Source organism: Clavelina lepadiformis, chromosome 2, assembly GCF_947623445.1.
Source record: "Clavelina lepadiformis chromosome 2, kaClaLepa1.1, whole genome shotgun sequence".
Lineage (NCBI taxonomy): Eukaryota > Metazoa > Chordata > Ascidiacea > Aplousobranchia > Clavelinidae > Clavelina > Clavelina lepadiformis.
This window is the reverse complement of record NC_135241.1, coordinates 25,366,171-25,390,191: the sequence shown is the minus strand read 5'-3', so window position 1 is coordinate 25,390,191 and position 24,021 is coordinate 25,366,171. Positions and strand designations below refer to the sequence as shown.

Here is a 24,021-nt window from a genome sequence, read left to right as displayed (position 1 = left end):
CAATAAACATATTTGGATATTCAAAGCAGCTCTCTAACAATTTGTAATAGGCGCTGTAGACAATACATCAGCGTCTCTCAAAGACCGTTCGGGATAACACAAATAGCTTATTGTTCACGCTAATCGATAACACAATATGCAATAACCTGCCAACCTCAGATCGTTCAACTCGACATAAGTGGGGAGTGGCAAACTCTACGACCAAACCGCTTCATGTCATGTCTGAGTCTTTCATTTCTTGTCAAACCATTTCATGTCTGAGTCACTGAGTGCAACATGTATCATGCCAAGTCCACTGCCTGCACGTTTCATACCGCACATGACAAACTAATTGCAAGATTACTGCCAACATAATTAATAAAAGTTGCCAAAAACAGTTGGCTCAAACAATAACGGCCGCACTATAGTTATAAAATGACATATTCAACCTGGTAAGATAATAGTTTGTGATCTTGTTAAAACCAAACTTAGCAGCTCATCAACAACTTTCGTTTGGAAGTGCTTTTAATATTTTGATGCTGCGTATACTTTACATCGTTAAACTATTATTGTTAAAGACGCCAGTATAAGTGCAGACGTGTAAATTAATCGTGGATGGTGTAGGCGGAAACAAACAGAGATATCATACAAGGAAGTGATCAAACATAAGCGACGATTGTCTCAGAGCTGAAACGCGTGGTAGCTATCTGGCTCAACTGATCATGATACAAATTATTCAAAGAAGCAAAACAATGAAGGTAGCTTGGTGAATGACTTCCTTAAGATTTGTTGGCAATCTTTGTTGGTGATTGTTAATAAATGAAGGATTTTCAAATAGTTCTCAACTGCTTGTAACAAATACTTAGATGCCGTAGAAATGTAAAACGGATTTCAGTTAGTATTTTAATCAATCAAATAATCATTAATCTTTTAGTTTTCCAATATTTCAGCACATTTTGTTGTGAAACATCGTATAGTAGTTTTCATCGAGCTTTCATGTATTATATATGACTGATATTGGCTCGACACCTGAATGCTTAGGCCCTGTTTGCACAAGAAGGTAGAACCTATTCAAAACATAGGTCTACAAATTTGGTCAACATTCTTAAACGGCAATTAAAATGAAAGTAGTTTGCAGTAAGCCGTTCGCTTATATGTATGTGGAGACTGTTGACGTTACATAACGACTAAAACTAAAGAACTGCAACAGAGGTGTTCGATTCTGTAGTAAATACCAGAGTGTTTAGAAAGCTAAGGTTAGGCCAATACGGTTCATGTTCGCTACTTAATGGCCGTGGGACGATCGTTGTAATGCTGGTATTTGGTATTCACGATACTTGCTCTTGTTCAGTGGTTCTGGTGAACAGTTAAAGTTTCAGGCAATGTGAATAATTGGCTAAACTTTCAGTTTGTAAAAAATCAATGACGAAAAGTTAAACATTTGCCATTTTGTCAATTGTCCTTTCTGTAAGAAGAACATCAGCTTCGTAGCTAGAACAACTTATTAGCCTAGCTTTGTAACGAGCTCGACACAGTTCGTCTGTGACTTTGGGCAAATAAATGTCAAACGGAATAGCTGAACTTTCAAGCACAAACCTCAATCAATCAATTTTATTTGTTACAAATGTATTAAATATAAGTTAGCATGTGTCTATGTTGGACCTATCTAAAATGGTAGATCTTTCACTCACCATCCAGATTATGAAAGAGAGAGTCTCTTCGTCCAAATTGTGGAAAAAAGCTCATCAGGGTTGGTGGCCTTTTGATTCAAAATCACTCGAGCATAACAATTTTCATTTTCATATTCTGAATGGTGATTGGTGAGTAGAAAGAATTTAAATATGCTATTATCTAATATACCATTATATAAATATGCTCATTGCTCCTGTTTAAAAAGTTTACGTTGTATAAACTAAACCCATTCTGTATCACCCAAAACTAAGTTGGCAAAAGTTTGTTTTTGAACATTTTACGTTCTCACCCTTTTAATAAGCCCTAAAACTTCACCTAACAACCACTATACTAGGGGAATTTACCCAAGTCAAAACCTTTAAAAAACTTAGATTCATTGTAGGGTGAAACAATTGAAATGTGTTTTGTTTGATTTTCTTGTAAGTCAGACATCAGCAAACATTTTTAAAAAATTTGTCCGGTCGTATTTTTTTGAAAAGTTGATTATCTTTTCCAGGTTAGACCCCGACTAGAAAGTACGGAAATCTTGAACAAAAACTCGTCCTTGCAAAGACGAAGTGTTGCGTGTTCCGAAGCTTTAATTTTTAGTTTCATTTAATGATAATTTGGCATTCAAGCAACCAGTTTTTTTTTGTTTATTTGTAAAAAATCGACGTTAAGATAAAAAATTTTGCGTGTGTGTTGGTACTACACTTTCCACTATGGGGCTAGGCTAACACTTTCAACAGTTCAATCTTGGATGTTGGCTCTAGCCTAGTCCGGTAACTGTGGTAAAAACAAGAATGCTTTACCAGTTTATGTGCTGTCGTCTGTGACTTTCCTAGACTGATAATAAACATTTCGTCATCAAGCATAATATTTTTAACTCGATATTTATATGTGACTACTTCCATGTATAATGCTGTTGTTTTCAAACTACCTGGTCATACTCATATCTACACTTACATTAGTAATCCACACATAGGCCTACGTCATCTAACAGTTTACAGTTGCAGTATTAGTTAATCTACACTGCTGAATGGATGTTACAAATCAGTCTCAAGTGAAAATTTGTTGGAATAATTTACAAGTTCACAAGCTGCAGATACTTGTTGGTCTGCTTCCTATGATGTAGACAGCAAAAGTGTCTACTTTTGATTTCTCAGTGCACGTTATTTTTCTATTGTTTTGTTTTAGGTAATTACCACATGTCGTTTAACCCATTCTTTGGTGCTTTAATATCTTTGACTGCGTGTAATTACAGGTAGCATTGTAACCAACAAGATAGTCTAAGCATCGACCCGAGTCTTAACGGGTTGGATCTTGGTACTCACGTTCCACGTTTGAAAACCATTAAGTGATCTGAGAAATACATTTTGAGACGTTTAGATTCCTTGTAAGGTAATCGCAAGCACATTACTGTGCCAAAGTTTCGTAGCCAGCTAGCAAGGTCGAAGATAGTTCATGTAAATGCAATAAATACCAAAATTTGAATTCTCATCAAACAGAGAATTTTATTCAGAATATTTAAGAAAAACCTTTACTTAAAATTTTCAGCTTGATTAATGGTTATTGTTTTTGCTCGTTTTTCTTCATTTTTTTTCTGAAATTGTTGCAGTCAATCCAGCATTTAAGATAATTGAATGGTCGTTTGACAGCAACATGCTCTCGGATTTGTTTTGACATTCTAATTTTCACACTTTTTCTTAGATCTCATGAACAAGTTGTTGAATAAATTTATTAAGGTTTAACAATAAGTGACGAACTAAAAACTTGATATCTGCTTATTTTGAAAAAAAATCTACTTTAGAGAAGTTGTCAATTAAAATAAGACGCCATGAGGTTTGGCTTGGATGTTCATTGTCTGCTGATATTTTATGGTATTTTATGATTTATAAATTACTATTTTACCAATTGCGATAATATAGGGTCAATGGTACAGTATAAGTGCCTTAGATCTTACCTTTTTGACTTATCTTATCTTTTAACTTATCTCTATTTGTCAATTACCACTGCACTTTCAAAATGGTGCTTAATTGCACAATCGTATGTACGTGGGAAGAAAAAGGGTACTTCAGGTACATGTACGCTGGTACATGTTCAGGTACATGTTCAGGTACATGTACAGGTACGCTGTACTTCAAGATCTTACGTCGCTTGTTTGTCGCGGTTAGCGGTGATAATATCAATTAAATTATTGCCGCATTACATTGTTATCGGTCGTTCTACTTGCGCGTGTATTGATTTTCACATTAAATTTTATTGTTAGAGTTATTGAAGCGTTGAAAATAATTTCCATGCGCATTATTAATGACATGTTTGAAACCATGAACCTGAAATCATGTCAGTCTGTTGTTGATCTTTAACTGAATTTAAGAAGTCATGGCTCTTCTCGTTCACATCCTGATTGGTCGTCGCTGGTCAATTATCATGTAAGGCAGAACGCTTTAAATTAAAAGATGACGTAATTGCTATTACTTGTAACGGAGAATATTGGTCGGTGACGACTTTAATCAAACATAACACTACATTGTTTTTATTATGTCTATTGCGCAGTTTCGAGTTTTCTCTCTTGAAAAAGGTTGCAAGAACAAAAAGAATCTTGTAGTTTGGTTGTTAGTAGATTGGTTGCCACTTTCCAAATTTTATTCACTTTTCACTATTTTATTTATTAATTTCCACATTTATTCATTCCATCACAGCTTTGCACCCAACACTTCTTCCTTGAACTTAATGAAAAATTTTTATGTATCTAGTAAAAAATGTGGTGCAATTCTTAGCTTTAGATCTTATAAATTAATAATTAACATTGTTGGTATTTAGTTTGTTTGTTAAACAGTCAGCTTTTTTTAACACAAAATTTAAACTTACATTTCTTAATTGCACTGAAGCGCTCTCACAGATTTTTGATTTCTCTGACGCCCAAATTTCGTCATTTTCACCGCTTATTCCATCCAATGCACCACAAGCAATTGGCTCTGATGTTGACATCACTACAACTGTGACGACTACTTTGCCAACAGGCAGTCTTGTATCAATATTATGGGAATTCAGTGATGTGAGTAATGCTGTGTTATATTTATGTTAAATCCAATCTCTACAAATTGTTGACTTTAGTTATGCTTGTAGGAAGTAGTTGGAGCTGTTTCGATTAATAGCGCTGGAGGAACAAGCGAAATTTTGAATCCTGATTCAATCTATGCAAGCAGGATAGATATCAGGTAGGAATGACATTTATATAAATTTTAATAATTTAATAACTTACATTAGTAACCTGTTATAAAATAATTTATGAATAGTAAGTACCAACGTATAAATAGTTTTAATTTGACCAGCAGGACATTAAGTTGCAAGTTAATCATGAATCTGAAGGAGTATTTTTAATGATTAAATATTTGTATTCAAATGTCATATTTTAGATAAGTATTTTTGATGATCAAATATTATAGATATTATATTTTAACATAAAAAACTCAACGTTTTAATTTTTTTTCCGGTTAACTCTAGCATAGAAACTGTTAATCTTATTTGTGGTACCTAACCTTTGCACTAGATTCCAATTGTACCTTGCATGGTCTTTGTCTTTGGACAATTTTAAAACCTTAATTAAGTGGTTCTGTTTTTGCAGAGTTGGTGTCTTTGCTTCAGACCAGTTCACAACCACTCTGACCATACGAGAATTACTTGCCAGTGAGGATGGTTCAACTGTCAGTATCTCATTCATTAATGTGGTTAATGCTTCACTTCAGTTAAATGTACAAGGTAGGCTATAGTTGCATTTAATGTGGTTGGTATTTGTAAACATACAAGGTAAAATTGTATTTACAGTAAAGTCATTTGATATTTGTCAGTAATATCTTTAGTAACCAGATGCAGTTTACATTGTCATAAAACTACTGTAGTGTGAATGATTTTGCAAAGAAATACACTGTCAGGTTTTTGGAAGGATTTGACTAAAATTTTGTTTGAAATGAATCGAGTCACAAAACAAATTATATCAAATCATTATACAATCGATTTTTATATTTGTAAAAGAATTTATTCAAAACTTTCCGTGCAATACATTCTGTTTATTGTTCACAAGTGTCAGAAATGGATAAAATCAGATGCTCATATTTGCATTACGAGTATTCAGAAAGCCGTTCACTGTCAACTTAAAACGAAAAAAAATTGTAAATAATAACTTGGCATGTGTTAAGACTTCAACTTGATAAACGTTACTGACTTGACTAGTCTTGACTTGAGACCGTAATTAAAATGGCTTGACTTGGAATTGCGCTGTTTGTGACTTTACTTAAGTGTTATAACCATAAAGAAGAGTAGAAATATAAGCTATTGTGCTAAAGAAATCATATAAGCTATTGTGTTATTATTATTATTATTATTAATTATTTTTTTGAGCAAGTTTACATGGTAAAGTGCATTGTATCTGCCGTATGTTTTGAAAAGTAAATTAGTTGAGTTACAGCATAAGGACACACGGTTTCCTGCTCAGAGCACAATGAACCAAGTTATTAAGCAAATTTTGAAACGTTGTGGCACACACAAAAAACGCTTGTAGTCAAAACCTTTAGTGGTTGTTGGACTCTGGCAATGGTGTGATATTATCACATCTCCTTTTCTTCTTCATAACGTAGATTGTATGAATGGGCACTATAATATGTCTATGTCTATGCGTTGCAATGTAATTAGAAAGAAACTATCTAAATTCTAAATTATTTTCTCAGAGCCATTTTAGCCAACAAGATTACACACTGATACACAGATATCTAGTTTATGCAAAAATATGTGATTTCAAAGTGTCGTTTTTGCATTTTATTCCTTCGCTTTCTACTCACAGAGTGTCCGTCATCTCTGCCCTATGATGTTGTGATTACGTCATCATCTCGACCGTATCGGTACCAAGCCACTGGAATGTTCAGTTGCCCGACAGGAGATTTATTTTACTCAAATGGAACTGCACTGCCATCTAGTGACACAACATGCTTAGCGAATGCCGAGTGGAGTGGTCAGGACAATTTACAATGTTGGTCAGGTAAGCTGTTCTACTGTTATCTGTGTCTTGCGCAATGGTAGATCTAGGGGTGGTGTCTAAAGACCCCCTTAGTATGGTTATTGTTTTTGTTTACGTAGAGTCTGACAAATGGTGATCTGCAGCTCACTTAACAACGCATTAAAGAAAGACTAAAATCGCTAATATAATATTCGCATGCTGCCAAGGTATCACCAAAGTCACGTTTAAAATTTTGTTCTAAATGCATATCGAAAAACATCATTCCCTTTCACATGGTAGACCTGATTTCCAACGCTTCTGTTAGAGAACGCACTGATTTTCACCTAGTTTTTCTCTTTAACTCCTTTCTATTAGCACTAGTCGTGCAACTCTCACAAGCGAGGTTATTTGTGGTCATGCGAGATGGACAATATACACTGCAATTTTCTTTTAAGTGACTGGTGGAAGACATTTAAATTTAGTGTAACTTTAATGGACACCTTTATTAATTATCTGCTTTCAATATTTTACGTTTTTGCTCTCTTCCTATTCCACCGGAAAAAGTCAAAGCGATAATTCACAGTCTCTTGTTAACTCAAATGTTATAACATAATTACCTAAACTAACCTAAATCTACCTTTTAGTCTAAATCTGACTTCAATTAAATCCCAAATAACTAAAATCAACTTTTGCATACCTTCATAAGCTAAACACCTATCTTTAACAAATAACTGCGTGATCTACGTGAACTAGTCGCTCTCAAGTTTTTACTGTCATTGTTAAGATCAAATTTCTGACATTCGCGACCAACAACCACTTTCAACCTGCACAAACGTACTGTAGAAGATGGAATAAATACTGACGTTATGCAGTATGACGTCATAATGGTAATTCATGATATCACGGTGAACTATTGGCAAGTTAAAAACCTCTAGTTCGGCACAAGCTACTGTAACTACCTACCGACAAGCATAGTACTGTGTTGAATGTCTGCAGAATTGAAATACAGTAAGCGAAGTTCTATGACTTAACTATTAACATCTGCGAATATATGACACTTGTCCAGTTACATTTAGTAAACGACCCGTCGCAATTGACAAAGTCTATAGGGTTTTTGACTAACGCTATTGAGCATATTTATATGAACATATGGTGCTGGCTTTATGATTACCATTATTGTGGTCTTATTGAACAAAACTTTTCACTTTAAACATGAAGAATTTCAATGCAGAATAAGAGCTTTAGACATACACAATTACCATTCTTAATTTGATGCGATCGAGACTGTTTATCCTAAACCCTATGACTGAAGTAGGATTGCAGTAATTTCATATCTGTTTGGATTTAAGAATTGATGGCCGCATTCCAATGCTCTTGTTTTTATCAAGGTAAAGGGATTTGGTAAACTTTGGTGGTTGGCATCGTGTTATTTATACATATTCAGATACCAACACTAAAATTGACTTGAGAGTTTGCTACTGAGTCGCTCGCGTAGGGGAGTTTCCAAAATGAAATATTTAAAAGTGACACCCCCACGTTAAAAATTTTCTAAATCCATCCCTGATTTTGTGGGTGTTGTCAGAAATTCTGCCAATTAGCAACCATTGCTTACTTACTGTATTATTGCAATTCTTGCTAACTGAAAACACAAACATTTTCTGAAGCAGAGCTAATACACATTATGTTAGTATTTTTAGCTTCTAATGTGACCCTAACTAGTGACCTGAACATTGTTGAGTTTGATGACATCACACTTATGTTTTATGTTTAATCTTTTTAGCACCTACTGTGATGTTAAATGGTGACCTCACAGTAATTGAGAATAATGACATCACACTGACTTGTGATTATGATGACACTGTCATACCCAATGGGACATCTTCAATATTTTATTTTGATAATGTGGGATACATTTTGAAAAAGGTAATAAACCCTCATTAAAAATGGTTTTTGTCTAAGTTTATTTAAAAAGGTAATAACATGTCATGGAAAAGTTATTTTAAACTTTATAATGATTAGATTTAAATTTGATTATTTTGCTTTTCTTATGTAACAATTTATTAAAATGAAATATTATGAATAACAACAACCAAAGTATATTTTTTGAAGATATCTGAATGTATTATTGCAAAATTAACTTGATCCAATGGAAATAGCAATATTATGATAATAGTGTGGAAGCTAAAGTTTTATGGTTGTCGTTCAAATCTAGGGTTAAGTTTTCCTTAAATTTTAAGCACTGATGAAGCTGTTACTTTCACTGCAGGAAGTTGCATTTACCCTTCAATTGCAAAGAGAAGACAATGGGAAGCCGATACTATGCCAAGCCATTACTCCATATACCGAAATACCAATACACAACAACACTGGACGTTCTTTGACTGAAACTGTGAATGTGTTGTGTGAGTATCTGATGCAACTTTGCATTATAGTTAGTGTCTACATCAAATATCACGTTGTTTCTTCAGACTCAGTCAGTGGCTGCAATATAAGTTATAAAGGTCAAACGATTTATTAATTATTATTAATAGGGATGATATTTGGCATTTTGATGCATGTCGGTTTGGCCTTTTTGTTAATATGATGGCCGATATGAGATCAATCTGAAACTAGGTTACTTTGGCTCATATTTTATTTATTGTTTGTCACAATGACTTGCTTTATAGAAGAAAATTTTCAGATTAAAAAAGGGAAAAGCTTTTAGCCAAAAGGTGGACAAAAGATCATTTGCCAAAACGCATTTTTCCGTGCAAAACAATAAACACCTCATTATGACATGTTGTTGAAATTCATTGATTATTTTATTGACATAACTGAAATGTATTTAGCCGACATTTAACATTTTTGATTTAAATTGTAGCATTTGTTGCCTATTTAAGTGTTAAGATTTGTTGCGTTGTGAGCGCTGAAGAAAGATATTCAAACTAGCTGTTTCACTAACGATAGGTACTTTTAAACTTTCGTGGTATAGTTTACTTATCAATGCTTTCAATTGTCTTGCTTGGTTGGTTTTTCAACCATACGTTGATGATCACTTTAATGCTCAATCAATCAATCTAATTTTCAATCCTTGGGTCTTGGGTTGGCGATTGGTTTTGTTGGGTTGCCGGCTAAGTAGTTCATGAAACCTTTTGATATAACTGATTATCGTATTCTATTGCATATTCATTTGACATTTCTGACTAGTGAATTCTTGTTAAAAGAACTTGATACTTGACGAATATCTCTGTGACATTATAGCAGTGTTACAGTGATTATATAGTTGGTTGGTGACTAGAAAAGCCCACTGTGTAGTATTTTTTCTCATCAATTATAGAAGGGAGAACGCGTTTGTGATTTCAAAGAAGTGCTAAAAAGAAAGTTTTGAAAAAAATCAAGAATTAAGAGTATTGTTGGCACCCAGTAAAAGCTCTCCTGTCATTTGTTACTACTTTCCTGTGAAAAACAGTTTTCTGTGCTTATTCACATCAAGACTTACTTAGATCTGAGAAATTGTCTTTAACCCGAAAATGACAAGAGATTGGCATCCGTGTATTATGTAGAAATTTTGTTAAAAGCGGAAGACCTAAGAATCACCAGTTTAAAGAGTTCAATATATTTGATTTTAATAATTTTGAAATATGTTTACTTGGTCGCAGAAGCATCAAGTCTTTATGAAATGATCTTTGAAATCAAGTAGTTTGTGGAAATGAAAGGAGAACCTGTCACAGATCTCAGCCAGTGATTTGTGATCTTGTATTCATGGTGGGTACTGACTGCCTTGACTTGCATTGGGAGCTAAAATGAATTGATTTTGGTCACAAATTATTATTGCCGCAAGACTTCTTCCCGTTATTGTTTAATGGTTAAGCATCTAGTTGGTCGTTGGTCTTTCGAACCTCTCTTGCTTCCAGAATAATACCGTGATGATTCTATCTTGAACTGGGTAGACATGGCAGTTGCAGTATCTGTTGCTTCAGAAGAATACCGGGAAAATGCAGCCGCATGTTGCCATTAGGCCTCACAGTCTTTGGAACCTTACTTTTGCCATGGACTCTGCACAGGGTCAAGCTGTGTGGCTTTGTGTCACAACCCCATCACCACATTAAATAATCAGCGAATGACGAGAACCAAACTGAATCCGCTATGGATCTTATTAACCTCGTAAACATAGAAATACCAACGACGACAATGCTTGCACTACTCGACCAAAATTATACTCGCAAGAAGGTTATATGCATGCGTGACCCCAAAGCACGTGCATCACAATCTAACATATTGCAGCATTAGTTACTGTCTTTTATGTGGCAGGCAGCCGCTTAAATATTCTAGAAGTACTGTATGTTTAGTTGCAAAGTACTTTTTATTTTACCAAAGAAATAGGCTAACAGCATAATTGATTTGCTTCCAGATTTCCTTATGCTTAGACATAGCATGTGTAGGTTGGAAACGTTGTTTAAATTTAAGTTAGATTTATGTTATATTTAATGAAAATTTTAGGTGAAAAAGATTAAAACATGAAATTTGTTTGAGAAGGTAAAAAAGGCAGCTCTGTTTCCGTATTTCTCAAATACCTCAGTTTTAGGTTGAAAGTTGTGTGATACCAAACTACTATGTTACAATGTAGTAATATCACAGTCATACTAATAAGCAATAAAATAAACTTCTCTTGTATAAAATGAACATATTTCGTTTTCTCTAAACTAATGTGGGCTGTGACTAAAACAAAAATATCACTAAGCAAATTTTTTGAAAAGCAGGTTCATGTTTTACTAGAAAAACTATTTTATTTTATTGCTGTTTATTTCCCGCTTCACGTCATTTTTCAAATTGACAGATGCACCAAACACAGTTACCAGCAAAGTTGAGCTTTCTCAATACACAATAGTTGCAAAAGAAGGATATCTTTTGAGATCAGATGAAAATCTCACCATGCAGTGCATATATAGTGAAGCAAATCCACCTGCAAACTGTAACTTCATATTTCATATGACTCAGTCAAACACAGTCAGCTCAGTCAGTGGTTGCAGCATAAGTTATGATCTTGACCAATCAAGTCTGGTCTCTTGCACTGCTGGAAATGAAGCTGGTTCAAGGTCAAGCAATAATGAAACCATCACTGTGGTTCCAGCACAACGTGAGTACTTTGTTGTTTTTAGACTTTACAGTCAAATGTAATTGGGTAAAATCTGTACTTGGGTGCATTAACTTGCAAAATTACTTTAGGCATTCCTGAATTCAATGTGACTGTAAGCAACATCACAAGCACTGGAGGATATATGATGTCTTATGTTGGAGAAGATGTGAATTTTTCCTGCACTATTAGTTATAGCGACGAGCTTAATACAACATATTTGTTGTATCAATCAAACAACATCATTAATACTGGTCCAAGTGTTACCTTGTCTGCTACACATTCTGATACAGGAAATTATTCGTGTATAATGATGGACAGCTTTGGAACCTATAGCTCATCAATATATCTTGATGTTCTGTGTGAGTATTAAACGTTTTATTGGCATCATGTTGAATTTGTTGTGTGCAAATTAACTAGAAATTGATTGTAAATGTATTGTGGTATGTATACTTTTTTTTATAACTTTGCATGAGATAGTTTTCTAGTTTTTTAAAAATGTCTGCGTGTCCTTTAAATCATACACACTTGTGCGCTTATTCATTATGTCAGTTCAATGAATAACAACAAATTTTTTATGCTTGGTAAAATTATGTGCTTGTATATTTTCCTACTTTACTTCACAAACGTTTTTATGATTTTGTGATTTTTTGCTTATTGTGGTGGTAAATTTGTGGTGTATGGGTAGTATTTGTAGAACCCAACGTCATAGCAATAAATTTTTATGAGCTACAGATATTTGTTGAATACAACTTGTAATAATGCAGTTACTGTCACAAACAAATAATAGTTGGTATTAGTTACAGTCTTTATGTTTTTGTATTTTTTACGAAACTTACATGAGTTGTACCGAAAGATATAGTTTTATTGCTTTATTTCAATTGCATTGCACCAAAATGTAATTATATCTATGTTGCTGAGAAAATTGCTTCATTTCAATTACGTTGTTAGGAAGATTTGATTATGAGACAAAGTGCAATGTTGTCAGAAAATTTTAAATTTTATCTCTGTTTTGTTTTGTGCTCACTCTGCAATATCCATGTTCTGTAATTGAAGACAATGAATTAAAAAAATTTTATTCACACATATCTGTAGATACCATTGTTTATGATGTCAATTGTGCGCAATCAATTTAGCTGTCATGCTTCCTTTAACCATCATTAGGTGGTTATGATAACCTGAAACTAATTGTAGTCAATATACATTTTTGACTTGTTTAGTTTAGTTAGTAATGGGTGTATCAGAGTTACATGCATGCTGCTAAAGTACTTTGGAAGTTTTGTAAAATAAAATAATAGTTCTAAAACAAACAATTTTCAATTTTCAATATTAGAACCTTGTGTGTTTGAACAGACATCTCATCATCAGTGAGTAACAAGATAGAAACATCGCAGTATGTGATTGAAGCATCAGAAAGCAACTACTTGCTGAGATCAGATCAACAACTCACAATGAATTGCATTCCAAGTGATGCAAACCCACCAGCAACTTGTAGCTGGCAACTGTGCTCAGATTCAAGATGCCAGACACTCACCTCAGATGGTGGTTGTCTTATCACTGTTGATCTCAATGCATCAAGCACCGTCACTTGTGCTGCTGAGAATGTAGTCGGCAATGTATCAAGTACAGAGCAAACTGTTGATGTGATTCCCGTTGAAAGTAAGTGATATTGCTAAATAATAGAGAATGCGTATAACGAAGTAAAGAATTAAAAATTTATTTTTGCAGAATATTTATCATTTAAGTAAGAAATTGTTTTAATCACAGGACAAGTTCAGTTCAATGTCACTGGCAGAAATATTACAAATGACGGCAGCATCAACTCAACAACTTATGTTGGAGAAAGCATCATGATCTCTTGCAGACTTTCATATGAAAATGAACTGAACACCACATACCTCATAAAACTACCAAACAACTCAATGATATCTCAGTCTTCAAAGTTGTTTTCCTCTGTAACACGTTTTGACTCTGGAGATTATATCTGCAATACAAATGACCAATTTGGAAGCTTTAATGCAGCTATTTACTTAAATATTATATGTAAGTTCTGATAAAGTGTTTTAATGTTTGTGAAATGATGTTGCTGTAATAATCGTATTTTTTTGGGGATTTGTTAACTGATTTGATTCACTAAACTGCTCCAGTTCAAATTTTAATTTAGTGTTTTCCTGTTGATTGTAGAATGGAATCAATTTGGAATTTTCATGCATGCAGTTGCAGTAGTACAACTGGAATCATTTATGTAGAGAATGTATTTAAACAGAACAAATTAAGCTGAATTCGTTTTTCGTGCAAGTTAATATTTTGCATATTTCGATCATTGCGATTTTTGATAATTATTGTTAGTTTTGCACTCACTTTTGCTTTTATTAAAGAAACCTACAGATTTTCTGTCAATGGGTTGCTTTGTGATTGGTTTGAGTTAGTGATTTTTAGAAAATAAAGTTAGGCACGTATGTTTGTTCACATAAATTATATCAATGTGTAATATCTGCCATGAAAATTTAGCCTTTCACATGCATGCTTTCTTGCTTTTAAGTAGTTATTTCAAACTTTGTATTGCAAAAAGTTTCTCCTTAAATGGTATGGTTTTTCAAATTTTAATATTGTGTAAAATTAATATAAATGCTTTGAAAAAACAGGCTTTTTAACATAAAACCTCTCTTAAGTATCTAAACTTTGATGATCTTGCCCAATAAAACTAATGTTTGTATTTCCAGACGCTGCAACACAGGATGATAAAATTCCAACTTGTGAATGGAATTTGAATGAAACTGAAATCTGCTCTGTTGTGCTTTTCTCAAATCCAAACTCCCAATTTGTATCATTGAGCACTAATGGTAAGTTTTCACTTGATTTCTATGGTCATTTAAATACAACCGTGTGGTGAATTTTACTAAAGCTATTTTCTGTATGTAGTTAAACTGAAGTACTTTTAAATTTTTCTGTTATAAAATTATCTTTAAGTTGAGAATTTGTTTTAGGATATTAGCTCAAAAATGATAGTTCATTGTCTTCAACATTCTACTTCTTGCGTTATGCGTTGAATAGTATTATATTGAAATTTGTTATCATTTATCTTAGATAATGTTTAAGTTTAAACACAGGAGAAATCAGTTAATTCCATACCGCTTTAAGCATAAAACAACTTAATTTCTAGCAAAAGAAAAATGTATTTTATGTCAATACATTTAAGGGTATGCAGATGATTGCGGTGGTGTGACCATACCTGTAACCTATACAGAAAATTTACAAATTCTTAATTTGCCTATTTACTTTTTTGTTTTATTTTAAGTTTACTTTTATATTTTGTGAGCTCGTTTTCTCATATTATTGACCTCAAACCTTTTGAACCTTTGGAAAAAGTCCACTTCTTACCTTGCATTAATTAAATTAAAATGTTAATTCCTGAAAAAGTCTTGGTTGGCTTGGTAGAAGAATATTTAGACCGCTGCTGGGCTCACAGTAATGTGGCCCATGTTCGATACCCGCTCACCAATGGCGCTACTGTCGTAATTTTCTTGGGCAAGATATCATCTATACTTGCTAAAGTTCAGTAGTCCTGTTGCGAAGTTTTACTTTTGGGCAACACTGTATAAAAAATTGATGATGGATTTCAAGAGCCAGGCTCAGAATGAGATAATGGGACCATGGTTCTGTACCAACCAGCACTATTCTGTTGTATTGTATTGAAGCAATGACATTAACGACACTTGTTATTGTTCTGTACTCCTAGTGAACAGCACTAACTTTTGGCGATAGTGAGACAATAATCACAAGCTCCTTCTAAGTAGTTTAACACTAGGTTGGTGCCATTAGTACTGGTTTCATGTTATTAGTTAAGTCGATCAATTTATTCACCAGGATCATCGGTGGCAAGTGATGGTTCAATGACTATAGAATCAACTGGTGACCAAGACCAACAGACTTTCACATTTATCCGAACACAAGTAAGTAATTGGCATAACATTACAGATAAGAAATTCTGGGATTTGTGTTGATTGCCTTAAATTTTACACCAAGATATTTTACTACCGGGTCATTGAAAGTTGAGAAAGACTCGATTGTTATGCGGCCTTCTATTTGGAGACCATTTCTTTGATCTTTAGCAACCAATAGCTAGGCTCAGAGTTTGCATTGGAAGGGTTTATAGAAATTTCTCAAACATGATGTTTTTGCTGTGTTTCTCGTGTAAGACACGAAAAAATGTTCCAAATTTTTCAAATTAAACCTTATTTAAATCCTTCACAAGACCTCAAACTTTTGGAGTATTTTTTTGTTTAAGTACTGTAATAATATTTATTTTATTATTATGTTCAACGATATGTTTTATGGAATATGTTTATTTTAGTTCTGATAAATGTGTTTCGTATTATAATAAAAATTGCCATCATTATTATGTGGGTAATATTTAATTACCTTGCATAATAATAATTTGCATTAAATAAAAAATAATTAATTTACCTAAGCAGTCTGACCTCAAAAACTTTGCAGGTAACAAATTCAGACAATGGAAGATACGAGCTCACCGTGAAATCTTCAAGCAGCAGTTTATTCTCGAACAGTGTTTTATACTTTGACATTGAAGTTGTGGACAATACAGATGGCAATGGAGAACCACCTGGCACTCCTGGTCTCTCCACTGGTGCGATTGCTGGGATTATTGCTGGTGTAGTGGTGGTCATTTTATGTTCAGCTGGTTATGGTGTTTACAAATGGAGAAGTGGAACTCAGAAGAAAAGTTTGTTTACTTTTTTGGATTTGTTACATTATTTTTGTTGAAACTGACTTAATGAGAGCTTAGGTTTTATATTTATATTCCAGTATTCTTTTTATTTTGTCTCCATCTGTAGTTTGTGGCTATCTTAAATGTACGTTGTTACTTGGTCAATGTTTTGAAAAACTTCTTGAAGTCTTGTAATTTATTTTAATATCTTTTAGCATTGTTTTTTGTCTCAATGTTCAGATTGTGACTATCTTTAATGTTAAGTATTGTTTATAAAATATTTTGCAAACTTCTCTATAAAATTATAAACTCTTTACACTGTATTGTTGGTACGTGTACAGATGGAAATCACCCCAATGAATTGTATCCTACTGGCAGCAGAGATCACGTCTTAACAGGTGAAATAATGCTTTATGTGTTTTTATGTAAAGATCCTTGGAAAGCAGACTACACAATAGACTAATAGAGTTTGTGAATGGCAGCTTAATGTCAGAAATCTAAGTAATTTTCTTTAATTGGTGTTGCTGAAATAAAACATAATATCCAGTTTGTTTTGATACATTGTGGGTTTTGATACATTGGATTGTTTTTGCTATGCATTGATTTCAGAATTTAGAACATGACAATAAAGAATTTTTATTTGTAACAAGTGTTAGTTGGATGAGAATGTTACACTTAAAAGCATTATAACACATCACACTGGCCTGTCATTTGCAATTTATGTTTGAATAATATTCTTGTCCTGTTTAAGAGCATTTACATAGCAGTACTTTTGTGTTAAAAGTTTGCACTATATTTTAAATTTTGTATTTTGTATTTTTTAAATACAAAACAACTGAGATTGTTTATTTTTCCAGATCAACCCGGATACATTGAATTTCCTGCAAATAATTCAACCCAAGTAAATAAGACTTGTGACAATGAAAATTGAAATCTTATCAATTCATTATATGGAAAATAGCGTGTAGTCTGAAATCAAATTAAAGTTGTAAAATATATTCATCGCAGATAAACTCAGACAACCAAAGAAAATACGAAGTAGTTGGTCCAGCTGAAGGTATGTCTAAATATATTTGATTGGATTGAATGTTGTCCTGAACTTGCAACCATTCTCATCTTTGCTTCATTTATCCAAAAGCAGGCGAAAATATTTCATTTTGAATTGACTAGTGACATACTAGTTAATAGGTTTCAAATTTTTTGACTGTTTTTCCAGGAAATATAACTTATGATTTTGTGTTTATAAATTTGCAGATGAGAATGGATATCTTGCGGTTAATGGAAGCACAACTGGTCACTTGGTAACTCCTGTTATATTTTAAATGTAACGCAGCAGCATTGATTGCAGCTGCTTGAATCATAATTTGTTTGATTTTGCAGAGAAACAGAGCATCTAATTCTCAGCTGGAAACTGGTAAATCATCTTATTTACAATTTTTTATGAGTTATACAAATAACAGCTTAATACCACAGCAGTATGAAGTATAAGGTTTATTGTGGGCATACCAAATAACACACTAACATCTTCACCTTTGCAAGGCAGCGACAATTGTATGCTTTGTGCTTAGTAAGCTCCTTTTCCACTTCCTTAATTGTATGTGAGCATATTTCTATTGTGCTATATCTAGAATGGCGTCGAAAATTTTTCTCCATAAGGTTGATGGCGAAAAATAAACAAGACAATAATATAGATAATATATAATACCTGAATGTTTTTTTATGTTTTTATTTTATGCTTTTTGGCTTTTACAAATAACAGCCTAACACCACAATATGATATTTATTGTGGAGGTAGCTAATACTGTAACATTGAAATAACATCAAAATAAAGTAAAATTTGCTCAACTGAACACTTTATTACGCAGACAACGCAGGTTACATTGTCTTGAATGGGGAGGAATCCAATGCTCAGTCGAACAATCAAGGAAATACATCAAGTAGTTCCAGAAGATATGAGAATATTAAAGGTGCTTATGATGACGTCATCACTGCTCCACGTGCTCATACTGTGGTGAGAAAAACTAAACTGAAGTCGTTGAACTAATTTATAAAAAGCTGAAGTAAAAATATGATTTCAAAAGTATATTTCTATTAAATTTTGCTTCAAAATCATGGATAACAGAACGGATCAAGAAGATATGAAAATGTTGAAGGGCCTTATGATGAAATCAACAACTCATAGAAATTTACTTTCAAGAACTTCCATACTTCTATTATTTCTTTGTCTTGTTAGTTGTGTCATAGATAGTTTATATAATATAAGCCACGTTGAGATTTTTCTTTTTAAAATCGCTAGTTTTACCCCATTATCTATCATTGTTTGTCATCATTTATCTATCATCATAAATTTTGATTTCACCCTTACAGCGACCTAATATTTCTGTAATATGTCGATTGTGTCACATACAGTTGTGGGCTATTTCTTTCTGAAATGGAATCTATTCTTCACATATTATTTGAGTATTGTTTTGGTGCATGCTCTTTTATTGTTTTAGCTCAATTAAATTATCTATTATTGCTTGCTTTCTGAAGTAATAGCAGTATTATGGTAAGTTCTTTGGAGCGTTTCCCCTAACCTCTTCTAATCAGTGAAGGAACACGAATTTCTACCAAGCATGGTACCATGATATAAAAAAATCAATAGACTTGTGCTTAGATGCACTGAACTTTTTAAAATGTATAAAATGCCATAGTTACGGCAAGGTACTTTCCGGTCAACACAACTGGTTCCAGTTTAACAATAATTCTTCATTTAGTTACAAGCACACTTCACGTCGTTAATTGTTAGCATAAGATTGCGTACTTTTGATTAAGTTTTATGACTGCATATATCGTTTATAAAAAGCAGAACGTTATTGCTGTTATTTTTTCGCCTCGCGCTGTGTTTGTGCGAGAATTAAGTTGAGCGATTTATAAATGCAATTTTGTTTTTTTATTAAAGTGTTACATGTTGTGTTGTGTTAAATGGGAATTATATGCAATCATTGTAATAAAACATTAATTTATATGAATTAATTGACAATAAAATCCATCTATTGAACCAATGTGATTGCTTCGATGTAGAGTTGGCCATTTTGGGATTGGTTTGTAATTGATTGTACAAGCAAGCAAGTCAATTTTATCAAACGTAATTCAGAAGAACAAGCTAACACCCTATTTACACCAGGGCACAAATGGAGCGTTTTTTAATTTTTTATTGTAATGATTAAAGAAGTTCTGTTGGGTTGTAGTCAAGGCCACCTTTCTCATACAAAACGGGAGCAGCCGATAAATTGAGTTATTGCCTCGATAAGAATTTAATTGTCAAAAGTAGGTTTTAAAGGAAAAATTATCATTTTTTTGGCCGCAAGACGGCGCAGACAAGTCGTTTTCGTACACCATTACAACTCTGGCGTAATGTGTTAGTTGAACTTGCAAAACCAAACATCATAGTCAGAGTCTCAATTAACCTTAAGATACCACATCAAACAACGGACATGTTCAGTTTATGCATTAAAATACAGTATAATTAAACGACGCTTTTACGTAGTTGCTCCTTCGCATTATTGGATCGTATTAGTGTGGCCAAGTTGTACTAAACACAGAATTCGCAACATACACCATGTTAAATCGGTTGCCACAGGCAACAACTGCCATGGCAACGTTTCGTGCGCACTTTACCCAAGAAAGTTTATAACTTTTATTGCAGCAGCTTGCGACAACACAATTACAAGAAATACATTTATCGTTGATTTATAATTAATCATTGCATCATTATTGCCCATCTAAAGACAACACATTACGAGCTTGGCCAAATATTGAATAAACTAGGTCAATTTCGTTCATTACAAGTCTAATAAGAAATGTGCAAAAACGTGTCCATGACTGCTTGTAAGAAAGGTAATAGTCTGGAAAAACGTACTTTCAGAGTTACATGCTTATGGTAAACGCTAACAACGAAAACAATATCTGAAAAACAGTAAATCAAAGCTGCAATGCTTCCATAATCAACAATTAAAACCACCAAAATCTTCTTATTAAAAAGAAAACACCACTACGGAGAAAAAGAAAAAAATATTTTGAGCAAACAAAACATTTGATTTAGCCTTAAACAACAACTAATAGATATCCTATAATTAAATTTGAATAGAATAAGATATAATATATGCACCAAAAACATTTAAACTAATGTGTAGAGTTTCAGACCAGGATACTATCAATAAGCCACCAATAAGCAAGATAATTAAAATTCATAGGTTGTATAAATCAAAAACATTTATGACAATTATGAATTAAAACTGTTCTCTGTTCATCTTAACTTGCACAAACAGTTGTCTCAGTTGAAAATTACTACTAAAACAACTAATTTATTAGAATTACTCCAAAAGCGTTTATAAAAATCAACTGAGTTGCTGAGATAAGAGTCTGATGAAAATTGCTAAGAAGCCGTTGGTTGCTGAGAAAAGTGAATGATTATAAAGTTCCATTTTCTTCAAAACCTACAAAAACACAGATAATAATTACTTTTTTGGCTTTTGTTCCATAAAAATTGAAAGCAAATTAAACAGTATATAAAGAGTAAAACACTAACAAAATAAAACGAAAATAAATACTGTCATAACTACAACATGTACTTATCTCATTAATTATGATGCAAAATGAATTTGTCAATAAATTCGTCTCATGCAGATACCTAGTGCTTATGAAACGCTATTGCTAAGTGTTCTAATCAGTATCATATTCACTTGGAAATAACATCACAATCAATCAACCAATCAATCAATCACACACTAAAATTTGTACACAGTTTTGTAGTTTTTCTATCATTGCACCATTTTTATGTGTGTCTCTTTAGATAATAGATGTGAATCATTGAGCAAAAAAAAAGAAAATTCTATCACCTTTTGATCAACACCAAGTAGACAATTGTGTTAGCAACAGTTTCTACTATCAACCACCTTCCGTTGGCATTTAGTCAGTGCAATATTTATAGAATTCAGTGCCCCAATAAGAAACGCATACTTGCATAAAAATTAAAATCAAAAAAAGTAAACGAATCAAAGCATACATCATACCCAATAACATTTCCATCAACTTTCATCCTGTCACAGCACCGTACATTACCTGCAATAAAGTGAATGCAAACAACTACGTATTTCAACACATTATCACAAACAGAGGAAATGTGAAGTGCTCTCCTCTTTCATTTTCTTTCAAATATTTTGTACAAATTCCTTTGTCCAATTTTTTTTATAAAAAACAATGACTTAATACATGAAATTTGGCATTAAATGTTTGTTCAATGTTTATTTATTGCTTTTACTTACACAACCGATTTATTATGATCAAAATTAAAAACCAAGCTGTACAAAAATCTACTTTGCAACAGGCCAGCCAAGATGTTCATGCCTCTGGACATCATTCACAGCTGGTACAAAGAATGTACCGACACAACAAGTATTCAGGTTTGTGCAAACACAGAAGAAGAATTTTGACTATACTTCTAGTCAAATTTGAAAATTTTTCATCTTATGACATATTTAACTTTTCATATGTTTGAGTTTTTATTTGCCTCCATCTCGCAATACATACATCGCTATTGGGTGAAATTAATCAATTTCAAAATCATAACTTCATATTAATAGCTACAAAGTGTTTGGTTCCCAGTAACAAACTCAATGGAAGTCAAGTGTGCTTTGCTTAATATTTCAGATCACTTAAAACAAGTTTATCGGACTCAACATACGGTTCATTAAAATGCATATAACTAACAATAATCCAAACCTTTTCAGGCTGATGCTTTGTTTAATTCATAGTAGATCGGTCTCAAAGCTTAAGCAGCGCTCGATAAGCCAGAATTAAATTAAAATAAGCTCCAGTGGTAAACATGATAAATTCATACAAGGTCTCATGAAGCTAGTGTTAACATATATTACAAATACAATTTAATTATAAAAGTCACTGCTTTCTGTGATGAATGCAATGGTGTTTACATTACTGAAGATCCATTACCCAATGCCGATTGCTGAGTGGTGCATTACGTGTGTAGCACTGCTTTAAACTAAGGAATTTTGTGATGAGTAACTGCTCACCAGGACCACTGAAATGGAGCAAGTGCACTCGTTGACTTGCTAAACATCAAACTTACTGGCTGCACACGTCAAAACATCCAAGTTGGTCAAAGTTGCATCTGCTTGGCAGGTTGTTGAACTTGTATCTCCACCACTTGAACTGAATCCTTCTTTACAGGATAGTGTGCCGGTTGAGTTGTACTCACATGTAGCATCATTGCATGTGAAGGCAAGGCTGGTATAAGTTGTTTCATCTAAGCTGCAGTCTGAAATATAGTTTTATCGGTTTGTATGAAATAGCTTATCACTAATGGTAGAAGATTGCATAACACATCAGGCACATAATGAGCAGATTATTTTAACCAACTTTTTTTAACTCACACTAAATCTTTTGTTTCGAACATAAATGTAAAATTTAAGTTTATACAATTAAGTTATAAGTAGTTCGATGTCCCCTCAATCTAAGCCAGATGAAAATTTGTTTCAGTAATATAATATATAATTCAATAATAAAAATAGAACCAAATTAAGCTCCAAAGTTATTAAGTTGACAACACTGAAATTATTTGAGATTGCAAAAAAATTTCCCACTTTAAAAAAAAAGTTTGAAGATAAAAACTCTATTTTCAGCCGATAAACTTATAAATTGCAACTTTATCACTTTGACTTCATGGAAATTATTAGCTTTAAAAACATTAGCATCTAATTAATCAAATCACCAAAATATAGTTCCTGGGTCATCCTGGGCCTATGAAAAATTTACTTAAATCAATATTTAAACTATCATAATTAGTAATCATGCACAAAACTTTGTAAGAAGTTACTTCAAGTTTTACATTATTGGAATTCCCTCAATAACTCACCTTGCACAGTTCTAGTGATAGGACCTGGTGTGGTTGCAGTCGTACATCTCACTTCAATATTTAAATTCCCAGCAACAAGTGGTTGAGTGATTGTCAGCACTGTTTCTACATGAGCTGATCCATCGATTGTTTGTTCAGTGCAAGTGATGGTGTCAAATGTGCCTGGAGCTGGAGGGCCACATCCACCAAATAATTCTGAGTAAAACTGAGCACCACTTCCGCTGTCCAGCTCTCCTCCATAGAGCCAAATACATTGATCACCAAAAGCAGTTGGTGTTGGAAACTGAGCAGTTACAATGAGATTGTTGAAACCAGTTGCTAATGTAGTGTCTGTAGGATTGGTGCTGATTGTTGTTATAGATGACACGCCTAAATAAAGTATAATGAATGAAGTTTAATAAAGTATAATGACATGCCTGTGACAACAAAGGTTAAAAAATTTACTTAATGCTTTCATAACTAGGATTTAATATTCATTTAAAGTTTGATATTCTCGATTTAAAGTTCACGGACAGTTTTTTGTCACAGTTTAGTGCATCTTGTGGGCTGTGTGTATAAACTGCTTTTTTATTACAAGTGCACACATACCGCAACCAACTTTTGTTTGCTGTATTTACTATTCT

At 33.1% G+C, this 24,021-nt stretch overlaps 1 protein-coding gene across 1 annotated transcript; it reads left to right on the top strand.

Moving 5' to 3' along the window:
- The first annotated feature begins 3,388 nt into the window (after nucleotides 1-3,388).
- LOC143444996 (uncharacterized) lies at nucleotides 3,389-19,387 on the top strand. Its single transcript, XM_076943787.1, has 19 exons — nucleotides 3,389-3,530; nucleotides 4,542-4,708; nucleotides 4,780-4,871; nucleotides 5,279-5,412; nucleotides 6,491-6,685; nucleotides 8,424-8,566; nucleotides 8,910-9,045; nucleotides 13,110-13,415; nucleotides 13,524-13,799; nucleotides 14,480-14,599; nucleotides 15,624-15,709; nucleotides 16,254-16,500; nucleotides 16,827-16,883; nucleotides 17,343-17,386; nucleotides 17,494-17,542; nucleotides 17,740-17,786; nucleotides 17,866-17,899; nucleotides 18,351-18,496; nucleotides 18,608-19,387. The coding sequence occupies exons 1-19, from the start codon at nucleotides 3,488-3,490 to the stop codon at nucleotides 18,665-18,667; spliced, it is 2,382 nt and encodes a 793-aa protein (XP_076799902.1). The 5' UTR covers nucleotides 3,389-3,487; the 3' UTR covers nucleotides 18,668-19,387.
- Nucleotides 19,388-24,021: the final 4,634 nt, after the last annotated feature.